At 35.0% G+C, this 24,913-nt stretch overlaps 1 protein-coding gene across 5 annotated transcripts in view; it reads left to right on the top strand.

Moving 5' to 3' along the window:
* AP3B1 (adaptor related protein complex 3 subunit beta 1) overlaps window positions 1-24,174 on the top strand; it is a 274,518-nt gene extending 250,344 nt beyond the window's left edge. For 2 of the 5 annotated variants that reach the window (XM_073802229.1, XM_019929790.3), the window contains 3 exons: window positions 7,023-7,120; window positions 12,243-12,381; window positions 23,457-24,174. In XM_073802229.1, coding sequence (XP_073658330.1) covers window positions 7,023-7,120; window positions 12,243-12,381; window positions 23,457-23,610 — 391 coding nt within the window. In that variant the 3' untranslated portion in view covers window positions 23,611-24,174. Of the gene's footprint in view, window positions 1-7,022; window positions 7,121-8,589; window positions 8,790-12,242; window positions 12,382-23,009; window positions 23,044-23,456 lie in introns of those variants that run through there. The other 3 variants (XM_073802230.1, XM_073802233.1, XM_073802231.1) reach the window with 3 other exon arrangements.
* Window positions 24,175-24,913: the final 739 nt, after the last annotated feature.

Genomic DNA, 24,913 nt, shown 5'->3' with positions numbered 1-24,913 from the left:
AACTCTTGCAATCAATAAAAAGGAATCTAATATAAAAGTGGAGAAAGGTTGAGAATAGTTCATTAACAAGAAAAGAAATGCAAATGATCTATAACAATAACATATACAACATTGGTAATAGGGAAATAAAAAAAATTTCATCCATCAGATTTGCAAAATTTTAAAATTTTAATATATGACACGGAAGTTACAGAAAAATGTGTATTCTTATTTACTGTTTGTGGAACTTCAAGTTGGCACCACGTTTTTTAGGTCAGTTTGGCAGTATTTTTCAAATGCTGATTATTCATACTCTTCAACTTAGTGATTTCATTTTTAGGGTGGCAAGCTTGGGGAGATATTGGTGCTTGTGCTGAAGAAATAGATCTATCCAAGGTTATTAAGTAAACATTGTTTGTAATAGAGAAAATTTGCAAATGAGAATTGATGGGGGAATGCTTAAATAAATTATGATACATCCCTATTATGGATGTAGGTTTTGAGTATCAGTTATGCATTAAGCACTGTACTGGGTTATGTTATTTCATTTAATCGTTAAAACGAGCCCACAAGGGTGTCATTTTTCTCACTTCATAGATAAGGAAATTTGAGTCTCACAATGGTTAGACTACTTGCACATTTCTTACCTAGAAAATTTACCAGTTTGGATCAAGGAGTCTGTGGAATGAGATTATATGTAGTACAAGTATATGCATTACAGTTAAATATAAAACAGGTAGAATCTTGTCTTACATTAAACTGTTACACCATCTGATCCCATGTAATTAGGCTATTTAGAGCTGCCTAATAATAGTAGTTTGTTGATCTGGTAAACTGTTAATTCTGTTAAATTTACATCTATCATTACTCATTTTCAACATTCCCCTATCCATGTCAAGATAGCTGTGTTTAGCCCCATGTTCAACCAAAGAAGATGAAAGGAAAAAGAGCGGGACAAAAGAAAAGAAGAGAGAGAAGCGAACAATAAAAGGGCAAAATATTTAAAAGGAGGCGCGTGAAAACTATGGAGAGCATCCTAGAACACTAATATAAATAAAAGTAAATTTTCCCCAAAATAAAGAGGAAACATTCCATCTTACTCCCCGCTAAGCCAAACCTTGCTTAGAAGCTGAGACTGCCTTATGCAGTATGTTATGTATATTAATTAGATTTTGCATTCAGTTGTGTGTAACAGAAACCCAACTGTGGTGACTTCACCAAATAGGGGTTTATTTATTATTCTCCTGGTACGAGAAGAACACAGGACAGCAGTTAAGAGCAGCTGGAGTAGCTCCACAATGTCTTTTGGTATAAGGTCTTTCCAACTTTTTGTTCCATGAGCTAATTTCATTAGCATATGCCAGTCATCCTTGGGGTCACAGGATGGCTTCTCTACTTCCAGGATTCTATCTGCATTCTAGGCCAAAAAAAAAGGTAAGAAGTGACATGAAGGGAGGAGCCACATCTGTGTCAGAAAAGCAAAACTTGGGACTTCCCTGGTGGTCCAGTGGTTTAGAATCCGCCTTCCAAGGCAGGGGATAACGGGTTCAATCCCTGGTCGGAGAACTAAAATCCCACGTGCCGCAGGGCAACTGAACCCATGTGCCACAACTAGAGAGCCGTGTGCCGCAACTACAGAGCCCACGTGCCACAGCTACAGAGCCCACATGCCACAACTAGAGAGAAGCCTGCGCTGCAACAAAGAACCTGCGCACTGCAACGTAAGATCCCGCGTGCTGCAACTAAGACCCAACACAGCCAAAATATAAAAAGAAATACTAAAAAAAAAAAAGAAAAGCAAAACTTTCCTAGGAGTCCCCAGCAGACTTCTGTTCAGGCTTCATTGGTCATAACCAGGTCACTTGATCAGTCTTAGCTACAAGAGCCTGAGAAGAGAGTGTTCCGGTGGGCACATTGTCTACCTGAACAAAATCAGGATTATATCAGTAAAGAAGAAAAAGGAAAAAAAAAAATACTGAGTAAGCAACAAGTAGTGTCTGCCACAGCAATATTCCAGTTTTATTACATTTGTCTCATAAGACCCATTTTGGATGAACTTATATCCTTCGTTTTTCATACAGCATTACATGTTAATCACTTCACCAACCACAGAAAATAAAACATGCATTACCCAAAAGTAACAAAAGTGAAACATACCCAGTCAAGTTGAATAGTATATATTTATCTCTTAACACATGGGTTGTTGCCTGTGGGGACATTTCAGGATCACCTTTTTCCCCCAAACTTAAGCCTTCTGCTTATCCACCTTGATTTTCATATATGTCTTAGAAGGCAAGTCTACTTTCCCTTCTTTTCTCCGCTCTCACACCCTTCTCCCTGGGCATCAGTGCTGTAGAGCTACCTTTAACCAAGAGGTAAATGGGATCCTTTTCAGGAGTGTTGGAAAGGAGAAGGCTGGTCATTTCACCCGTAATCTAAAAGAAAACATAAGTAGAGATAGTGTAGTATGTGTAATTTAACCCAGTGGTCCCTAACTTTTAAAATTGTATACGTCTGAGTAAAATATTTATACTACACACTCCCTATATGTATTGTGTGTGTGTCTCACTGTGCTAACATGTATGTACTAAGATATTATGTACAGACAAAAATAGAACTTCAGGGCTTCCCTGGTGGCACAGTGGTTGAGAGTCTGCCTGCTAGTGCAGGGGACGCAGGTTCGAGCCCTGGTCTGGGAGGATCCTACATGCCGCGGAGCAGCTAGGCCCTTGATCCACAACTACTGAGCCTGTGCGTCTGGAGCCTGTGCTCTGCAACAAGAGAGGCCGCAATAGTGAGAGGCCCGCGCACCGCAATGAAGAGTGGCCCCCGCTTGCCACAACTAGAGAAAGCCCTTGCACAGAAACGAAGACCCAACACAGCAAAAATAAATAAATTAATTAATAAACTCCTACCCCCAACATCTAAAATATATATATATATATATATATATATATATATATATATAAAACTTCAGATAGAATGAGAAAAAAATAAACATAATTGATAGGGTTTTTTCCATCAGTGGATTTTCTACTTCAGGGGAGTGCCTTGTCCTTTCCCACTTTGGAGAACACTGATTTATCCAGTTATTTGAAGCCAAAATTTTATATTTAACACTAAATTAGTTCATGATATATATACCTATCCATTTACTCCTTTATCAGCCTTTACATTTCTCTTAATGTGACTTAGCCTTCCATTACATCAGCCTGGTCTTATCCTTCAAGTGTCCTACTCTCAACACTTCTATCTTGTTGTTTTGTTTTGTTTTGTTTTGCGGTAAGCGGGCCTCTCACTGTTGTGGCCTCTCCCGTTGCGGAGCACAGACTCCGGACGCACAGGCTCAGCGGCCATGGCTCACTGGCCTAGCCGCTCCGTGGCATGTGGGATCTTCCCGGACCGGGGCACGAACCCGTGTCCTCTGCATCGGCAGGCGGACTGTCAACCACTGCGCCACCAGGGAAGCCCAACACTTCTATCTTAATAGCTCCTTCCCTGCTGTTTTTGGAAGAAATATCCTCCTTCATTCCAGGGCTGACCCATTCACCTAGTTCTTATGCTCTTAATCCCAACCTCATTTACCTCCTCTAAGACCATACCCTATTTCTTTGTGTTGCACCAGCCTTTAATTATGCTCAAGTTTCTTTAAGCATTTTTCTTTTGCCTCTACGTCCTCATGAAGCTTCTGCTGCTTTCTGTCCCATGTTTTTCCCTGCCAGTTTTTCCATTCACCTTCAACTCACTGCGTTCTGCATTCTTCCTCTAGCTTTTACAAGTGCTTCTTTTTATTCCTCCCTGCAGTATTTGACACACACCTTTTCTCCCCAGCCACTCTTTTCCAGGCTCTTCTGCAAGTTGCACCACTTCTGTTTTTACTTACATGTAGGGCTTCCCCAGTTTTTCACCTTATCCTTCTTCTTGGTATATCCTTTTTTCCTACATGATCTTATCTACTTACAAGGCTTCAGCCCTTCCCTGTACCATTCTGTTTACTTCCAAACTTATATATACAGCCCTGGCCTCTTTTCTGATTCATGATCTGTATTTCCAATTATCTGCTAAATATCTCTTCCTGGGTAACTCAGTGGTACTCAAAGTAAAACATGATTAAATCGAAATCATTTTGTTTAATCCCCAAAACTCCTCTTCGGTGGAGGAAGTCATCCTCCCAGTCATTCACGTTAGACGGTTCAAAGTCTCTTCCTCCCATCCGTCACCAGATCTGTCCCTTTTAACTATAAAATACCCGCACCTCCCCCATTCTCAGTGCTACCCACCCTAGGGAAGCAACCTTGTATAGTGGAATAAAATATATATATATGGCAGCAGACATTATATAGCTGACTTTGGAGTAGGATAGACCTGGGTTCAAATCCCAGTGCTGCTGTGTTCAGTTCTTCATACTAGCTGTGTGGCCTTGGGCATGTTGTTTAACTTCTCTTAATAAATTAGGGGTAACAGAAGCTACCTCTTCGGATCATTGTTATGATGTACTAAAGTAAAACACACAGTGCTAAAAACCCCTGCCTAGACTGTTAATTAGATTCCTTCCTGATTTACCTGCCTTGGATTTCTCCTGTACTCCACCTTTACACACTGCCAGCAGAGTTTATAAAATACATATGGGGTCATTTATTTTCCTATGTCAGAAGTCTCTGGTAGTTTCCTTTTTTTATTTCCAGGAAACTTTGAAGCACCTTTGTCTGAGTTATAAGAGTAAATCATACACTTTGTCATACAAATCAGGACACTTCAGAGAGTGAAAGGAGACATTAACTGAACAAGATTCCAGGACAACTGCCATGGGAGAACTGGGACTAATGGTCATGCTGTGTATGCTGTTCCTTACAGTGTGCCCCCAGTCCCATCTTTTGACACACCACACTGCTCACCATTCCCAAAGCATAGGTGTAGAATCCCTAGAATGCTCCTCTCCCTCCTTTTGGAAGTAAACTTATCTCTACCTCTCTCCTGCAGAATTAATCAGCCCCTCTTCCTTGGACTATGATACTTTCTACATGTCTCTAACATAGCACTTACCTTTCTGTTATAATTGAACTCTTTCTCTCTCACTAAAGTTGTGAACTTCAAGGGCCAATCTTACTTGTCTTTAAATCCCCAGACACTCACACAGTACATGGGATCAAGTTTGTATTCAGTAAATGTTTATTGAATTAATAAATAAATTGGATTTATTGATTTGCCTTGGGCAATCCATGTGTGAATAATTCAAAACATTCTTTGGTTTTTTTTAGTCTAGTCTGTACCTTGTTCCATTTAAAAAAATAAGGCAGCTTAAAAGTTTATGGTATATAATAGCATAAAATCAAAGTGGATTTTCTTTTCTTGTTTTATATTTTAGTATTTGTCCCTACCCCACCCTTCAAGAAAGTATTTTTCTTAACCTAATGTTTGGTGTTTCTTATCCACAATTCCCATCTCCCTAGCCATCTTCCCACTGGCCATGAGACCCAGTTTTAACACAAAACTAGAATTCCTTCCCTGGGACTTTCAGTAAAGCTTTTGCTTTCCTGATAAAAAGGAACAGATTCAGTTGGCTCAATTTTTTTTTTTTAATACTTGATTGGATTCTGCATTTATTTTGCTCCTTATACCTGTCTAAAAGCTTAAAGACTTTTGAACTTGACAGAATTCTGCACAATTTCAAATTCTCAGCATCATATAATTCCATCTACATTTAAAATGCTATCTGATTGAATTCTGGTTACCTCACATGGCTTTTTATATCGTCTTTTGCACCGTAAGAGATCAGCTTATAGTCATGCTGCATATTACAGTATTGTTACCTCAATTAATAGGAAATTTATTTCAAGGAAGTACATGAGAATAAGTAGTACAGAAATAGGAATCTTAGCCATGTGATCAGTCTTCATAAGAATGTATTGTAGGAAAAATCATGCAGTTAGTTGTCAGTTGGCTCAATTATTCGCTACTCTTCCATCATCACTCTTCCTTCTTCAGTGGAATGTTAAAGTGGTACCTAAAGATACAGCAGCCATCTGGCAACCATGAGGATAAGAACCAACACACTAGGGCTAGTGGAGTTGAAAGCTAGAGAAGCCTGGGTTCCTAACAGCATCTTTAAGCCATTGAACCAGCCTTTGACTGGTAACGTACAGGATTACTTATACACTGAACAATAAGCACCCATCTCTCAAGAAATTGTCAGTTGGATTTTCTGCTTCTTTGCAGCCAAACACATTGCGAACTGATACACTCATCAACCTAACTTCAAACTTGTAATTTTAAAACATTTTAAAGCAGTTTTAGTAATTTTTTAATAAAGATAGTAGTTTCATGAGATTTAAATGAAATAAATGCACTCAGTATTGTTTTTCTGTATGATGAAAATAGAAAGTTGCCTTTCCTAAATTCTTCATATCCTGTAATTTGAAAAACTTTCACCACATGTTCAATAATGTCAGTGAATAATGCTACTAGAAAATGAGGGGTTTTGTTTTAAGAAAGCAAGTTTGCAGATGAGGTATTATTTTTTTCACACATATCTTAACACAGTATGGTCACTCCATTTTATTCTTTACTTAAAAATTAATACCTTAAAAGACATATCTTAACTATTTAAGACTAAGCCACTCCATTTTCTACACTTTTACCACAAAATTGAAGATAAGATATTCTCTATTAGATAAGTTGCATTAAGTGTTCCTCTGATAGTAATGGATATATACCCTTGCTGCTTACCTATTTTTAAAAGTTCTATGTCAAATGGCATATTTACCATAACTGCATATTTTTGTAAAAAAAAAAAAATATATATATATATATATATATATATATATATATATATATATATATATATATATATACGTTTTCTAGTTCAGGTAACAGATGTATTTCTCTGCAGATAGTGTTGAGAAATATTTCAAACCTTTTTTAGCTGTGATATTTAAGCCAAGCAGATCTCTGTATGCTTTCATTGCACCTATTTAACTGCATAGTATTAAGAAGAATGTTTATTTATTAAGCATTTAGTCAGCTTTAATGTGTTTTTTCCTTAGTACCAAGGATGATTGCTTCAGTGTTAATATTCAGCCTCCTGTTGGAGAACTGCTTTTACCTGTGGCCATGTCAGAGAAAGATTTTAAGAAAGAGCAAGGTGAGAGATTATTACAATTTACTAGAAATTGGCATCCCAAATAACATGTGCTCATTCCTCTGGCTGGTCTGTAAAATAAATTACCATATGTACATAGCCATTAACAGATGTCAATGCACAGTCTTCCAATTTTTGCTAATGCTTTGCGTTTATAAAATAACCCTAAAGGTATATGTTTGTCTACATTCCTGGCATACTTGCAAATTGATTAATATGTCTTTTAAATAATAAATTGATTCTTAATTAACTTTTCAAATCTTGGAGTTTTGGTTTGTCAATCTAATGATATATTCATGTGTTTTGTATTAGTGAAAATGTCAGGAATTTGGGACTTAGCAAAGTCTCATCACTATACATGTTATGTTTCTGTATTTCCTTTCACTATAGAACTGTTTTTCGTGTTCTACTAATATATTTTTCCCTGTACACATTAGAGTGCCCTACCCTTCAAAATAAAATCCTAATTATAGCATTAAAATACCTCCATTTTCTTTTGACCTTATTCTGTATTGAAGAAATGCTATGCTGTCAGGCTATATCAGAGCTGAAACATTTTAAAATAAGCACCAAAAAAAAAAAATATTTTCAGCATAATGAAAGCATTAATATCTTAGGCTTGCCCTAGAGTTAGGCATACTTTCTAATAAAAACAATTTTTGTCATGTATGAATAAGGGAAAACAACTGTCTCATTTTATGTGTTTAAGAATTGAATTTATAAAAACTAGGACATATTTAAATGGTATAGTCAGCAATGTTTTAAAGTTTATGTGAATCTAGGCTATTTTTTCCTTTGGAGGGGGTTATCAAAGATTCCCTTCATCTTGAGGTCATTAAATCATACCTGTCAAGCTTTCACAAAGTACAGGGAAACACAAATATCTACACCTAAAGAGAAGGGCTTGCTTCCTGGCACTCTATCATGTAGTGCCAGAGACTTTTTTTTTTTTTAAACTATGAACCTTTGCAATTCACAATGTCAGAAGGACCTGTTGTAGAAGAATCTCACAAAGAAAATCTCATACACGACTGTAAATTAATAGTAACCTTTTATTCTGCCTTATTTTTAAGTGATAAAAAAGAATGACTAAATCCATCTTTGAGTTTACTTTTCTTGGATGTTGATTATTGCTATAGAAAGTCATATATGTGATTTTATTTTTCTATTGACCAATTGAATTGATTCTTACATTTGCTATTCTTACCCTTTGCTGGCTAAAGCCTGCCTCTCTGCTTTACACCTGCTCAGCAAACCCAGGTGAGTGGCACATAGGGACTGAATAAAGCCTTGGCACATTTATTGTTAAGGGGATATTCCTTTTTTTGAAAAGTGCAGCTAAAGTATTTCTAAAGCAGCAGATTATTATATATCTTTTCTCTTCCTCAACTTTGGTTTAGAATTATGTACTTGATATTTTGATCAAGTTTTTTGTGCTCTGCTGTGACTGAGGGATTTTTTTCCCTGACTAGCCATACAGAACCGTAATCACGTGAGAGAGGAGCGCTTGGAGAACAGCTGTGGTCCTCTGTGGAGATGTTGCCAAAATTCCTTTTTCTTCTGCCATTTTACTTCTATGGTTGTTGATTATTTGTCTGAATAAATCTGGCAGCTGTTTGCTATGTTTAATAGAGCAGAAAGGCTACTCTGAATAAAGCTATTTGAAAATTTGTTTATATGGAGTATTTGTAAATCCTTGCAAGTCTCTTGGCATTTCTGTATCATGCTTTCTGTCCTCCTAAGTTCATTCTTTGATGTGGGACTTGATGCTGACAAATTTACCGCAGGTTTAAAGAGTCTTCAATAGCATCCTTTTAGTTCTAGATTTCAGCTGCTTTGGTAATAGAGGTCTCAATTCTCAACTTTACACATGTATTTATTTGTTATACTACTCTAGGAAGAGCTTAGCTTATTTTGCAGAAGATACCTATAAATGACTCATTAACTGAAAATTCTAAATCAGAATAAAAATCACTTTCCTCAGATTTTATCAGTGCAAACTTCGGGAAGTTAAAATGCCAATAAAGTTAAGAAATGTCTGCGTGCATCATTACATGCTAGCTTTAACTTGTTTTTCTACTTTAAATAAAATGAATTTACACACTTAATATCTCGTTTCACAGGGCATATATTTCAAGACTCAAGAAATGTATTAAATGTATTAACTGGGATTTAACTGAAGAAATTATAATTAAAAACATGAGAAATTTGGTTCTATTTTTATACAGATGTGCATATTTGAAAAGTGTATATAATATTAAATAAGAATACTTCTAACAGGTTGTACATATTAGATTAATATTTTTTAAACGGAAATGTTTTATTCCTAATATACAGCCTGCTCTATCACTTTTTCTCAGTTGTTGCATTTAGAGTTCCATGACCAAACATGCATTTTTATAAGGTTGGTAGTCAAAGTACTAAACAAAAGATTGGTTTATTGTATATTTTGAAGTTATCCAGAGTATTCATATTATGAGCCTTAACCAGAAGCCATATTTTTTTCATTATTATGAGTTTTGAGCCTTGCAAAGTTAGTTCATGATCTAGCTCTGGGATGATTTCACTACTATCAATAGGATCTCTGTTTTACTTTTAAAACTGTACTTGCGTTTCTTGAAGCAGTTTTAATTGTAAGAGACCCAAGCCAACTGCTTATTCCAAATTTCCTCCTCTTATTCATTTTCTTCTTATGAATTAAATTGGAAATCTAAAACTTACAAGAAATTTTTAAAATCTTTTCTTATTTTATTTACATTTTAGCAGTTAATTACAGCTGATTAACCTAAATTAAGTGCTGTCCAGTGCCTCACCAAAATTAGGTAAATTCTAATGAAGCAAAATTCTGTATCTGAGAATTTTAAAATATTTCTCCAGTAACTTTACCTTTATTGTGCATGAGCAGGCTGTATAGTATTTGAAGTCTGTTTTTGTAGAAGAAACTTTTAATGATATCTTGGCATATTTTTCTTTCTCGTTAATTTAAGAATACCTGATATATTTTCATTTAGAAAAAATCTCTGGTTTAAGAAACCTAGAATGGCTACTTAATTTCATTATGATTTATACCTCCGTCTTCTGGGTTGCTAGCTAGCAAGATGCTAATTCTTTAAATGGCCAGACATTCACTATTTTCTGGCCCTTAACCACCGCAGGCAATCATATTTGATGCCCCTTAATTAGAGCACCTTTTTTTCTTTCCAGGTTCTTTTTCCACCTCAGCAATCGAGACAATACATTTGCTTACCATGCTGCTCTCCTAAGTGTTCTTTTGCATGTAAATTAATCTTGATTCAGTTTACACTGTCATGCTGAGTGGTACAAATTGCCTATAACAATAAAACAGCATGAGTTAAAAATAAAGGGGGGTGGGAAGGCAGATTGAATGTGTGCCTTACTTGATAGCATGTTACTTTGCTTTATGCCAATACATTAGCTGGCGATAATGAATCTTCTGTTCTGAAAAGCATGGTTTAGTTGATTTTTTTTAATTTTACTTCAGTGGAGCAATACCTTGTCTCTTATAGACCAAGTTAGACAAACCATTAATGACAAGAGTGTTAAGGTTAAATATGAAGCAATGCATTCACTTCTCTGAGTGCTATCCATCTTTCCATTTACAGGAGCTTGACAAAAGTACTGGCTTTGTACAACATTTCCTTTAATTACAGGCGGAGGGAAACAGGCTTTTAACATAAACATAGTTGCATTCATTTATTCAGAAGTTGCTCTTCAATAGAGCTTAATGGAGAAGGTTTAAATCCTAAATGAGTATACACATCTCTCAGCAGTGTTATGTCAGCAGCCACTGTGCTTTACTTAAAAGCAGTGTTTGCTTGTGTGGTTTTTAAAGCTTTTGCCTAATATTGAAGTTATACAGTCTAAGACAGAACATAGTGTCCCCGAGTTTGAAAGTGGTTAGTAAAAACTGTTCTTTGTTAAAAGCTAAGTAAGTCTTTTTACAGTGTTAGGCTTTAGTCTTCATGCTGCTAAATCATAGGGGTTTTAAAATGTTTCTGTTGTATTTGCAATAAATAACAAAATTAAATACATAATCCTAAAGGTGGAGGGCCTTTTGAAAACATAAAATCAGCTTTTACCATTTTCATAAATTTTATAAACTATTGTACACATATGTCTCAAAAGATAATCATTTTTAGTAGATACCGTTAGGAGTCAATGACTTACATCACAGATCCAGATAGATGGCATTTATTATAACTATTTTGGTTTTATTTAACCGGGTACTTAATTTCAGTATTTGTTCCAAGAGTTTGATGTGTTATTGAATTTGTCCTTTGAACATTTGTACATAAGATTCTGATATTAATGGCATGCCTTGTGTTAATTCTATATGGTTTTTGTTCATGATTTTGCTTAACTTAATTCCTTTCTTAAATATTATTTGAAATGTCTCTGGGATTTAAGTTTTTCCAATTTACATTGTTTCCTTTGTGTTCAAATGTTTTTGCTTCAGAAATTTCAGTTGTTTTTGTCAGTAACCATAGTTCCACTTACTAGGCAAATACTGTTATCACTAAGTGTAGCTTAGATACTTGTCTATGTTTTAGAACCACGTAACTGTTCGGTGACTTTCAGTCACTGTTGAGATAACTTTGATCCATTATATTGAGACCAATATAGAAACAATATAGAAACAATATAGTGTTTCTAGTTATTCCAGAAACACTTTGATTTGTTCTGAAGCAGCATTTGGTAAGAGAGATCTTTGAATGAAAAGGAGAAGGAAAAAAACCAAACTCCTAAAAAGTAAAACCTTAATAGTTTATAAAGCCCAAATTAATTGTGTATATTTTAAAGGGAGTGAAATTGGAATTTTATCTTTGTGATTCTATGCTTTTATCAATCTTAGTATTTAAAATCAGGTTATTAAGAGTGATGTTTGACTGCATTTTTACACATTTTTCAACACAACGAGGATTTTAAAAAAATTTTTAATCAGTTGCAGTTCATTTTAATTTTATGAAAATTATCTTGTAAATTACATTCTGAAGTGGTATTTCTTCTCTTAAAAAGTTTTTAAATTTTGGCTATGGATTTTAAATTGTTTAATATAATTTTCATAAAGAAATTAGTAAAAGGGAGCCGCCTTTTGCTCTTACAGGAATGCTAACGGGAATGAATGAAACTTCTACTGTAATTATTGCTGCACCGCAGAATTTCACTTCCTCTGTGATCCTTCAGAAGGTTGTAAACGTAGCCAACGTAGGTGTAGTCCCTTCTGGCCAAGATAATATACACAGGTAGGTTCACTGACACGTGATGTGGAGATAACTTGTCTACATGTATAAATCTATACTTTTCAATTCATAATTTTCCTTGAAAATAAAAACCCCTAAACATATATGTGCCCCTCCTTTTTTATGATGATACATTTGATTGATTGGTTTGGATTAAGGCCCTCTTCCCTATTTCATACAATCCTTAGTACACAGATACGGGCTTTCCTGAAAGATACAGATAGTATACCTGCATTTTATAGTAGCTTGGTGATTTGTAAAGGTACCTTGTGTGAGATATGGCTGAGAATTTCTTATTTCACCAGATTCAGTGAATTCCAGGAAGAACTGTTTTATAAAGCAATGGATTTGGACTTTTTTACTTGAAAAGGGGGAAGTTTGGGTATAGATTTCCTTTTGACAGCAATTCCCTAAGGCTGCTTCCAGTAATAAGGAGCTGCTAGACAACCAACATGGGGCCAAATGCAGCTTCTGTTTCTTAGGCCAGGAAATATCTTCACCACCAACCATCTAAAACATGAGGTCCACGTTATTTGTCCTTAAAGGTAGCAGAAAATGTGATTAGTATGTGCCTTCTTTGTATCCTTATGAATGCTAGTGGCTTGAAATGAAAGTAAAATAATTACTCCTTAAATAAACATGCAGTTGTTACTTAGTCCTCTGTGAGTTTAAAGGAATTCATTGCAAACTATCTTTTAATTCCTCTGCCATTCTACTGCCAAGGGCATACTTCCACCATTACATTTAGGAAATAAATTGAAAATCAAAGAGAACGCCTTCAACCCTTTAAAAATGTATTTTTAAATTAATACAGGGGCAAGAGAGGCCGATCTGGATTTTTTTAGACTCAGTTCTGCCATTATTGGGCTTTATAACTTCTCCTTATGGGCTTTAAGTACCTCATCTGTTTGGAAATTGATGGCAGGGAAAGAAGGTGATTGAAATGAAATTCTGTTATCTATGGAAGAACATTGGACTTGACATCAGAAGAGCTGAGTTCAAGTCTTGATCTGCCATTACAGAGTTGCCTAACTTCATCTACTAATCATGACAGAATGAAAACTGCATGTACTAGTCAAAAATCAAATTTGCCTTGTGCCTTTTTTTTTTTTTTTTTTGCGAAGAGGAGGTCCTTAAGTAAGTTGCTCAAGAGATCTGATGCTTCCATTTCTTAATTTTTGATAAGCCCTATCTATCTCACATAGGGTGGTGATAAAATAATAAAATGGATATAAGGTCATCATATTGGTACCGCCATGCAAATATACACCTTACCTATCAGTTAGTGTTGGTCAATAGAGGAAAAAATGAACAGAAAGAAGGCTTTTAGTAAAAATTTTTGGTTCTGAGTCTTCCTTGTTTTGTTTTCTGCTTTAAATACTTTTTTTCACTTTCCTGAGTGATTTTCTTCAGCAGAAGTTGTTCTGTTTTATTTATGGATCCTTTGAATTATTGAAATTACTAAAACACCAAAGTATTGTACATCAACTTTAACTTTTAGCTTATGCTGTATGAAATTTTGCCTGACACATCTAATATCCAGCAATACTTCAGTCTTATTTTAATATGTTCCTTTGTAGTAGACAAAACAACATAGGGTAACCCTTGTTTATGTTGGAACTTCTAATTAAGTTTTTGTTTTGCTTTGTATGTGGGTTTTTAACTTTTCTGAAAGCAATGACAGTGTTCCAGGTTTTTGTTTCTTAGAAGAAAATAGCCAGATTACCTTCTCAAAACCAACTGATATGAAAGCCATTTTCCTATTGGGAAAAAGACTAAGTAAGACACTTAGCACAGTTGTATAATTCTTATTAAAGCATAAAGTTTGCCTATAACTTGTCTTGGTGGTTTAGAACTTAATGCCTGTTCACAGGATTAAGTTACAGTCAATTCTCAATTATCCATACCAGTGCAGGGGAGACACACAACTAGGAACCATTTCTATCTGCCTTTGGAGTGCAGAGTTTGCACTTATACTTAATGGCCATGGTCCTCATACACTTCTGCAATGTGTTGACACTTTTCCAGTCCAGCCTTATCACAGTGGCCTGGTATTTGGCTCTGTAACTGGGTGGAGGAGCCGGAAGTGAATAAAATGAGCCAAAAGTGAATAAAATGCCTATATATAATTCTAAATAGGCTGTGCTATCTTAACCTGCCTCACAAGTCTCATTGTACTTATTGAAAATGTTTTACATTTGCTTTTTTTATAGTAAGGTATGGCTATAATAATGTTTTAAATTTTAGAAGCCTTCCAATAAATACCTAGAGTTATTTGTAGTTTTCATACAGATATTGACAAAAATTACTGTCCCACAAATGTAACATTTTTTGCCATTCTTTTATGCTCAGTAAGTTAAAACTGAAATAAACAGTTGGTAGTACAGTCTATACCAATAGCTTTCTTAATTTCATTTAAAATGAAATAGCAATTACTGTTTATAATAACAAAAATCAACAGTTTACCACTTTATTGAATTGTATTAATGTTTTTGACAGTGTTCAGTAGGGGATTACCCTGTGGGATGAATGAGTTTATATATCTAAGCCTTTATATGATTTAATTGTTAGTAATAAAATTGAAATCTCTATGAGATTTTTGAATGACTTCTCTATTCTTCTGTGGTAGTTGCTTTTTTGAGTTTATGAAAAATAGGACCGAAACCATTATTGTATTTATTAATGGTAATCATTTTTAATAAAAAAACAATAAGCTTGAAAAGCATTTTGACCATTAGTATTTTAAGAAATTAAAATTTTCAGTACAATAAATTATTCTTGGCTGGCCTACCTATGTTCTATTTAAATTTTCAGGATCTTTCATTTCTGAGAGGACTTTTTAATTAGCATTAGAATATTCTTTCTGACCATTCAGTGAATTAAGTTCCCATTGTCTAGTTTTAGGATAATATATTCCTACTACTCTTTACAATTTGAATATTTTTTACATTAAATACCAAGTTAAAAAGTATTTAACATAAGAATTAGCTAAGAAAAAGTGAATCTTCATTAATATGTAGAAGTGTGTAACAGTATAAAGTAGAAATTTTAATTGAATATGTAAGAGAAAATGGTTCCTAACACATTAGCAGCAAATACCTCCATTAAGAAAAAGTCAATTAAAGGAGCACAAGTTTTATGGAATTCAATTCAAAAACCAGGAGCATTTTCAGCCTAGTTAACCGGTTTCAAAGATCAGTTGAGAAAGTAGAACTACTTTCAGATTATGTGACATTTAGTTTTGATTTTCTAAATGAACCATAGAATCAGAAAGCCAACCAGTATACTATTGAAAGACTTAATTTTATCTTCATTTCTGTGGTATGTACTTACTGATTGAAAAAGCTGCTCTTTGAGAACAATACCATCTTATTGAGATCTACAGAGTTATGGCCATTGTGCCAATCTGCCGTTTTCCAAATTACAGTTACCACATGATAAGGGGTAATAGAGAAGTCAGAATCAAAAAAATCATAAAAAGCATTTATTAAATATATAGCCGAACATCTTCACGTCCTATGTTAGATACTCACATATAAGAATGTGCGACACTGTGAAAGTCTTAAAACACATTATTTAAAACAATATTAATAGAGTATATACAAAGGGCAGAATGAACAACAGTAAACCAGTATATGAATAGACGGAAAAGTTAAAAGGTGAAGATTTTATGTGTTTTAGGAGAGGTTAGAGAGACTAGCATTGGAAATCCTAGGTTTATCCCGGGCCAGAAAAAATTTCTTGTGTCCCTCCAAAAAAGAAATTAAGTGTTTATGAAGGAGATTCGTATTCAATAGTGTAGAAACTGAGGTGCATTTGCTTTAATTACATTGCTTGTCCTCTGATAAACTAATGAATAAAAATGACCAAAATGCAGAAGCCAAAAAATCTATACCTTCAAAATCTCTAACGTTGTTCTGTATAAAAGAACTATGTGGGAGTTTGTGTAAAACTCAGATTCCTGGGACCCACACCCAAAAACTCAGATTCAGGACTGCTGGGGCAGGACCCAGTATTCCAAGTGGTTGCAGATAAGTGTTCCAAAAGTTCATAGTTAATGCTAGCCACATGGCATGTTTTAAAATACATTTTTCTGTGTTTATGTTTCTTTTTTACAGGTTAGTCATTCAGGAACATCAGTAAACAAGATGTTTGATTTAGGTTTTTCTTCTTTTTATCCAGTGTGTTCCAGCCAAGAAAGTCTTTTGTTAACTAGAGTAGCACATTACAGTGGTAGCTCTGAAACAGTCTTAGACCATAAGTAAAAGTTTGCCTTTCAGCAGTCTCAACATTTTGCATTTTAACCCAGTTTCAGGAATTCTGACATTCATATACAGTAGTATTGTTAAAAACAGTTGTCATACAGCCTACTTATTTTTCCCTTTCGTGAACAACAAATTGACCTTATAAGGGGTGATATTTGAGTGAAAACAGAAAGCCATGTCTCTGCCACGATTCTATTTTAGTTCTTACCTTATTCAGTAAGACCTTAGGACAGCTTTCATTAACTTGTATTCAGTACTTACGTTCTTTTTTTCCCCCTGTATATCGTAATCTATGGTTTGGATTTTGTTTATCCTGTCACTTTTTTAATTTGCAAATTTTGAACATATACAACCTGTGAATAATTACAATCCTTACAGAATAAATGTTGTTTTACTGTTGTTACTTAGGTCCTTAACTATTAGAAAAATCAGGTGTTGTGAATGGAACTGTGAATCCATGGCAACCTAGTAGCCAACTTTTTAATTTATCAACACATTTAAAGACAGTTTATTGTTTTAGGATTAAAATAAATTTTTTTTACTTAAAGTAGTTGTAAAGAACAACTTATTTCATTTCTAGTCCTTATCCAGTGACTCACTGTTGTATACATGTTTATGGTTATTAATAGGGGAAATACTGGTATATACCATTGTTTCTATCCTAAAATATCTATATTGTGTAACTCCTTCATTCAATATTTTTTGAAGACCTTTGTGACAGATTTTGTTGCTGCTGGGGTTAGAAACATGAATGACATAGTTACTTCTTGGTGGGAGTCTTTTATATTTTCCTTTTCTTGGTTCTTAGGTTGATCAACCTTTGGGTTATTGTTTTTGTTTGCTAGTTGTTTTATTTCTTTTCCCCTGATAACTATGGAATATTTAAATACTGGGTCATTTTGAAGGACCATAATAGTTAAGAATGACATTTGATGGCTTGGTGCCCTAGTTTTATAAGCCTGATACTATAGTCACCATACTTCATCTGTCTTAAAACAAAAGTTTGTACAAACAGTTGTTAATATAAAGATGCCAGGCTTCGGTCTTTTCTATAATATGACAAATTGGAGAGAATGTCCAGTGGTTAGGACTTGGCACTTTCACTGCAGAGGGCCCGGGGTTCAATCCCTGGTCAGGGAACTAAGATCCCCACAAGCCACGTGTCACAGCCAAAAAACAAACAAACAAATAAACAGACAAAAAACAAATTGGCATCTCAAACCAGGACTAAGATTTGTGGAACCTATTTCGTGATCAGAGTTTTTCTCACATTGGTGGTTGTCCACTAGAGGGCAGCACTGCTTTTTTATCTGACTGCTTTGATCTCTGCAGGCTCTGAGCAGCAATTCATTGAAAAGCAAATGTGGACCTCTAATTTTTACACAGAAGGCGGCGTATTTGGATATTTCAGAAATAACCAAACTGCAGTTGATTTTTGCTTTAAAACATTGTATATTTAAATTTTATTTAATTCCACTGTTTGTGAAGTAATATTCTACAATGTAACAATTTTACAAATAGGAATATATAAATGTTTTCATGTAAAAATGAAAGAAAGGTATTCTTGATGATTTTCCTTCTGGGTTGACAATTTTATAAGGAATCAAAGAGAATGGGGTAAGAATTTATTTGTTTTACTCTCTGGTTTTCTGTTAAGTCCTATCCCACCCCACCCGCACCAAACAGACAAACCAAAAATGCTCTGGAATAACTGGAATGTTTCGTATCTCCTTTGAGAAAGTGCACTTAGATTTTCTTAGCTTTCCTGTATAAAGAGAATGCATCGTTGACAAGATAGCGTAGGGAATCACTTTTTATACCAATTCTAAAGATTAGAATAGAAAATAGAGAGTCCTAAATTCTGATGGTAGCTTATTTTTTGTTTTAACTATTCTAATCAGAATGTTAAAGGAAAACACTACAATATTGCTGGCTTTTTTAAAAATAATAGGGAAAAATACATTGCTTTGGATAAATTGTCTAAACTTGAACCACATGTAAATATTTTCTTAATATTAATTCAATAGTGTAATGAGCTTAATTTCAAAATACACTTTTATAGTCAACGAAATGGGATTTTTTTACAACTTACAAATTCTCTGCCTTTTGAAAATGTTATGCTATATTAACTCAAAATTATAAGGGTTTATCATTTTAAATCCTTTGGAAAATAATACTCCAAATCAACATTCTTTGGTATTCGATGTTAGGAGGCTTATTCAAACCAGTATTTCTTACGTATAGTCATTGTGCGACTTCATTACACATTTGTCAACTTTGGACTAATTATTTTTATATAGCTAGGGCAGGGCACTGCATCTTGTGATCGTCTTTCTTACTAATAGGATTCTGTCTGCTTCAGCAGACAGTAATTGAAGGCTTCATGTACAGAGTGGGAAAAAAAAAAAGTTTTAGCCTGAGTGGGCCATTGTCACAGCTCCTGGTAACCAGTAGAACAGAAAACACAAGAAAATTGAACTCAGAATAGAAAAATCAGAAACCAGGAAGACTATCCAAGAGAAGAAAAAGCATGTCTTTGAGCTGTTGCGTTAAGTGTAGCAAATATGATTCTGCGTAAAAAAGTTTTATGTTTCTGAATACCCTGGAGATTGATGCAGCCTCTCAGATAAATATTTTTTAATTCATGTTGTTCTATCAACATTTCAGTTATTAAAACAGTTGAGTTGTAGGATTCTTTTCCTTCCAACAAAGAGCATTTAAGGTCCATAGGCATTTTCCTACCAATCTAAAAGAAGTATGGTTTAAGTGCATGAAGGAGTAAGTCCGTGCGTCGTAAATAATATATTTGTTTAAATTCATTGTCGTTATTTGACCTGTTCTCATAATTTTGCCAGTAGTTAAAACAAATTAACTTTTTTAGAAGAGTAGTACATACTTTGATTTAGGTTTGGCAACCACCTTATTTCATCTTTTTCTTTAAATCTTAGGAATTCTTACGGACTTCAAAGATTAAATGTCAATTGTTAGAGACAATAGACAAAAAGACATTTAACAAGATGAAATACAAATATATCCAAACAGTTTTACCTTCTCAGTTGGTGATTAGAAACAGTGAGTGCTTGGTGGTAGGATGAAAATGAAAAATACCTAGCTGGTATCCTTTTAATAACATGGAGCCCATCTTATGTAGGCAATACATCTGTAACTGTCATCCACTTATTTGTTCTCATCTGTGGTGTTACTGGTGTTTGGGGTTGGTTGGTCTCCCAGTCGTCCCTCCCTACATTACAGCTCCATTCAATGTTTTGTATTTTTCATTGCTGGTGTGTCTTTTGAAGGAGTGGGGGTGGGGAATGTTTATTTTTTTTAATCTTTAAAGGCAGAACTTTAAAATGTGTTGTGGCAAAGCATCAAGTCAAGATGCTTTGAATTACAGAATATTACAAATCAGGTACACAACTTTTGAAGAGAAAAATCCTTCTTAAAGTTTCTGGAACAATAATAGATTATATGCATATTAGGTAAATAAGAAAAACCTTAATTTACCTGTTGACAGGTAAAAAACAAATATTAAGAGGGCATTTTGCATGTATTAAGAGAATGTGTGTGATCTAGAATCAGAAAGGTTGGGTTCAAATTCCTGCTCAACCATTCACTAGCTATATGTCCCTGAGCGAGTTTCTCAACGTCTTTGGGCCTCAGTTTCCTCACCTACAGATTGATCTGACTCAGAATCAAATGAAGTAATGCAAGTGAAGTACTTAGTACCCAGTGCACACAGCATTTAATAAATGATAGCTGCTATTATCATTACAGTGATCAAAAACTTCACAGATTTTCTGGAAAAAAAATTGTCACAGTGTGATCTTAGTTTGAGGCCAAGTACAAAGGTTCTTATGTCTGCCATTAAATTTAATATGCAGGTATTTGACCCAAGCTGTCTTTATAATCAGTGTTTCTTACATCCCAAAGCTAGCTATTTGTTATTTACTAACTAGTACTCTTTCCATAACTATCTTTTAAACTATCTTTTAAATAGCCTGTTTGGAAGTTAAATGATTAATAAATTTTGGGGGGAGGGGGTGGCTTCTGCTTTCATGGACCAAAACAAACCAATTGTAATCATGCTGTGTTCCAATTAAATACATCCTTTTTGAACTGTGAAATGAGAATGTCAGAACATCTGATCTTCTGGTCTTCTGCTTGAAAACATTGCTTCTATCATTTGTGCCCATTAGAACATACAGACCTAGTTAAAAGGCAGTAGCTTTCACACCAGGTAACAGATTTTATTGCTAGGATGATTCGCTTAGCGTGTTTCCACTGCAGTGTAAGCAAATGCCTCTTATGTGCCCCTATTCTTTCCAGTATTGAGCATTTTGTGGTATTAGGATTTTTAAAACAGGTACAAGACACTAGTTTTAATCTCTGTAAACATACTGACATCAAAATTGACATTTATCTCTGCTGAGTTTATATTATTGTAACATCAACCCTAAGTTTTAATAGAAAAGAGATAAAATGTGCTTTGGGGCTGTGCAACCCTGACAGTCAACAGTCAGTAGGAACTTTTGCGTTCCTTTTCAGACACAGTCTTCTTCTCCGTGTTCCCAAGGCAAAAGTGTTAAGTTAAATAAAGACTATCATTGACATAATGATAACCCTGTCAGAAATAGGGACCTCTGCTGAAATATTTGTTGAATGAAGATTTGGTGATGACCACATCTGTGGGGAAAGTTGCATAAATGGGTGAGACAATAGAGCCACCTAGTATCTATCATCTGGTGACATGGTTTAACAGAAATACAGAAACAGGGCTCTCCTATGAAGCAGAAGAACCTCGAAAATTTGGACAAAAGAAATGCAGAAACCTGCAAGGGGTGATAGAAAAGAGAGGTCATTTCAGGGCTGGTGATCTTGTGTTCTCTCAAAGAGGCAGCTGAGTTGCCCAGTTCCTAATCTCGTGTATGGGCGTCTAAAGAGCAAATGGGTATGTATGTCCAGAGCTTTATAAAACCTCTTTAAAAACATTGGTATGATTTCTGTTCCTAAACTGGCTCTACTTATAGTTGCTTCTCTCAGTGGAAAAACTGCTCTATCAGATTCCTTACAAGTCTTCAGCATGTTTGGAGCGAGTACACAAATAAATGTCTACGAAGGTTTCTAACACACTTTGTCTACCACCCATTAACTAACATTTTAAAACACGACTTAAAAGTGTTGATAATATGTTCATCTTAGTAAAATTAGCATATTTGTCTTGCTTTTGATGCATTATTCTAATTATTGTTGGAAAATTGATTTTCATGATTCGATTTAGGCCAAAAATGGCTTGTTAGGTCCCCACACAAAAAAAAAAAAAAGAAAAGAAAAAGAAAGAAAGAATCTAATATGTTATGGGATTTTGATGTTATTTTTTTAAAAAAAACTCAAAAAAGAAATTACTTTTCATTTAAAGAGAATCTGCTTCCTGCTTAAGTGGCTAATATTTTAATTAAGTCAGGAGTGAAGTTTTTCTGAGTGTCTCCTGATAAACTCCCTCTTTTATGTTGATGGTAATTAAACAGATCCCCGAGGACGCCGTGGGCTCTGTGCAAGGCCCATGCTAATTGTCAGACATGAGACACTGACCAGTTGGTTGGCTCTTGAATAGGCCACAGCGCGCTGTCAGCGCAGCAGTCTGATTTTTATGTATTGTGAGCTGCTGTCAGGGCTAACTGGGTGCCATTGTGGCTGAAGATGTTGCGCAGATTGAGGCAGATGGCTCAGATTCAGACACGTGTCCTCCAGAAAGGGGAAAGGGGATCAGCCCTGCAGAGTGGGGTCACAGCAGGTCACAGACCTGCTCTACACTTGCTAGTGTTTTCAAAAGCTCATGCGCAGCAACTTTGTTTTTCTCCAGTCATCCCTGCAAGCAAACCCCGTCCCCCACCCCGTCCCCCCAAAAGTGTGGAACATGCTCTACGTGGAAAATGGAGGCCTAGGAGGGGACCACCCTCTTCCCGTCTCTGGGGCTCAACTGTGCAGGCAGAATGAATTAGCAGGATTGACAGAAGTTCATTGTGCCTCCAACGGCTTTGCAGTCAATTGCAGTGCTTAAAAGGCTAGTTTTGCTTTTAATTTCGTGTAATTAGTAGGTTCTTCGTGTCTCGGAATTTAGTAATGGAGCCTTAGACCTCAAGTTTCCTCTTTTACATTCTAAAGCAGAAAGAAGATCTAACGTTATGAACGTTAAAAAAAATACAAGCGGAGGGAGCAGGGTGTTGCACTTGGCTCTCACGTGATTCTGTTACATGTCATCAACATTAGAGATTGAAGCTGAATATTGAACATGTCTGAATTCATTGAAACTTATGAAGAGTTTATAATGCACACAAAATTAATGTCTTGCATAATCATTTTCAGATGAGGAATTAAAAGTTCAAGCTCTTTGAGAAAGGTACCTTTTTCTTAACATGTTTTAAAGATAAAAATAGAGTGGTTTATTTTAAATGGCGCTATGCATGGTGAAATGTTAAATATCAAATGAATAAATGATTCCCAAATATGTAGTAATAGAGAATTATTCACATGCGTCTATTGGTCAAACTAATAAGTAAAATAGAATTCCTTTTTCTGTTCTGTTCCAAAGATACACTGAAATTACCTGCTTGTGGTAAGCATGGTGCTGGGCAGTTTATTGATTTTTCAGAAGAATGCTTGGCTTTGGGTTTCTGGCAGTAGGGAACCTGTAATAAATTATTGAGAAAAAAACGAGTTATTTTAAACCTATTTGAATGTATGCTGTCTCCTTCTTTCCCCTCATGATAAAAGGTCTCTCTCTCTCTCTCTTTTTTTTTTTTTTTCTTCCAGGTTTGCAGCTAAAACTGTGCACAGTGGGTCATTGATGCTAGTCACGGTGGAACTGAAGGAAGACTCTACAGCCCAGCTTATCATAAACACTGAGAAAACTGTGATTGGTTCTCTTCTGCTGCGGGAGCTGAAGCCTGTCCTGTCCCAGGGGTAACCTGCTCACATCTGGACTTCAGAATCTGGCACACAACAAAAGTGCCTGGCATCCACTACTGCTGCCTTTCATTTATAATAATAGCCCTTCCATCTGGCAGTGGGGGAAGAATACACTCTGGACATTCTTGTCTCCTGCTTTAGAATGCTAGTGTGTATCTATCATGTATGCAGTACTTTCCCCCTTTTCGCTTTGCTAACCAAAGAACATATATTTTACTGTCAGTGATCCCAACTCCTAAATCCATGTGGCATTTTCTCTGTCCTGCTACTCCTGGCCTTCTCGGCTCCCTTCTCTTTTTCAACAATGATGGACATGAATTAGATACTTAAAGTTCATTGTAAATCATCTTCCCTCTCGCAGGAAGCAAAAATTAGCCTAGAAATAGTATAAATGGCCTCTCAGCTTGGTATGTGAAAATGGGATAGCATACTTTTTTAGAATTAAATTCAAAAGCAACGATTTGTCTGTAAAATTTTGTTCTATGAATTTCCTGGTGTTGTAACTGGTCATCATGAAATTATCTCTGAATAATAAGGTAAATAAACTAGCACCTGAATAACATTTGTCTTTGCATTTTTAATGAGAAATTGTTTATAATCCGTAAGTTCATATGCTGAGGTTTCCTTAAAATAAATATTTTGAGTGTTACATAATGCAGAGAAACAATGGGGTTTAGTTAGTGAAAGAAAAACTACTTTCAAACCAGGTAGATTTTCTACTTATGTCATAGTTAACTTCAAGAAAAAAGTTGATATGTTTAATAACAAAAATAAAAATCTTCATGTCTCTTTATGTACAATTTTGATCTCTTAGTAGAGATCTGATTACAAGGCCTATTACAACTACTGAAGAAATTCTTTGAAACTCATTGTTTCTTTACAAATCTCGATGCCCAACTTTGATGGACTGACTGATGCCTTTGGAAACTAACTAATATAAACTAAATGATAGAAATCTTAAAAACTAGTTATATGATCAACATTTTAGCACTTTGCCCTAGAGTATTTTATTGCTAACTTAGGCAAGGTACTGTTTTTATTGATTGCTCTATAATCAGAAAACTTCTTCCTAATACTTTTAAAAGTTGAAATTGTATTTACCTTTCTGATACAAGCTAATAATAGGCTCTAAGACAGTTCCCTTTGTATAGAGCCACATAATGATTTTTTGAAAGTAAAAAAGAAAGGTACATTGATTGAAACATTGTAGAACATATATAAAGAGTAAAGAAAAACAGAAAAAAACATTCTTGGAACATTCGGGCTGTAAAAAATTATTTAGATTTTTAAGTTTGTGAGCT

This window comes from Tursiops truncatus, chromosome 3 (assembly GCF_011762595.2).
Source record: "Tursiops truncatus isolate mTurTru1 chromosome 3, mTurTru1.mat.Y, whole genome shotgun sequence".
Lineage (NCBI taxonomy): Eukaryota > Metazoa > Chordata > Mammalia > Artiodactyla > Delphinidae > Tursiops > Tursiops truncatus.
Note: the sequence above shows the minus strand (reverse complement) of the source record. Positions and strands in the feature narration are given on the sequence as shown.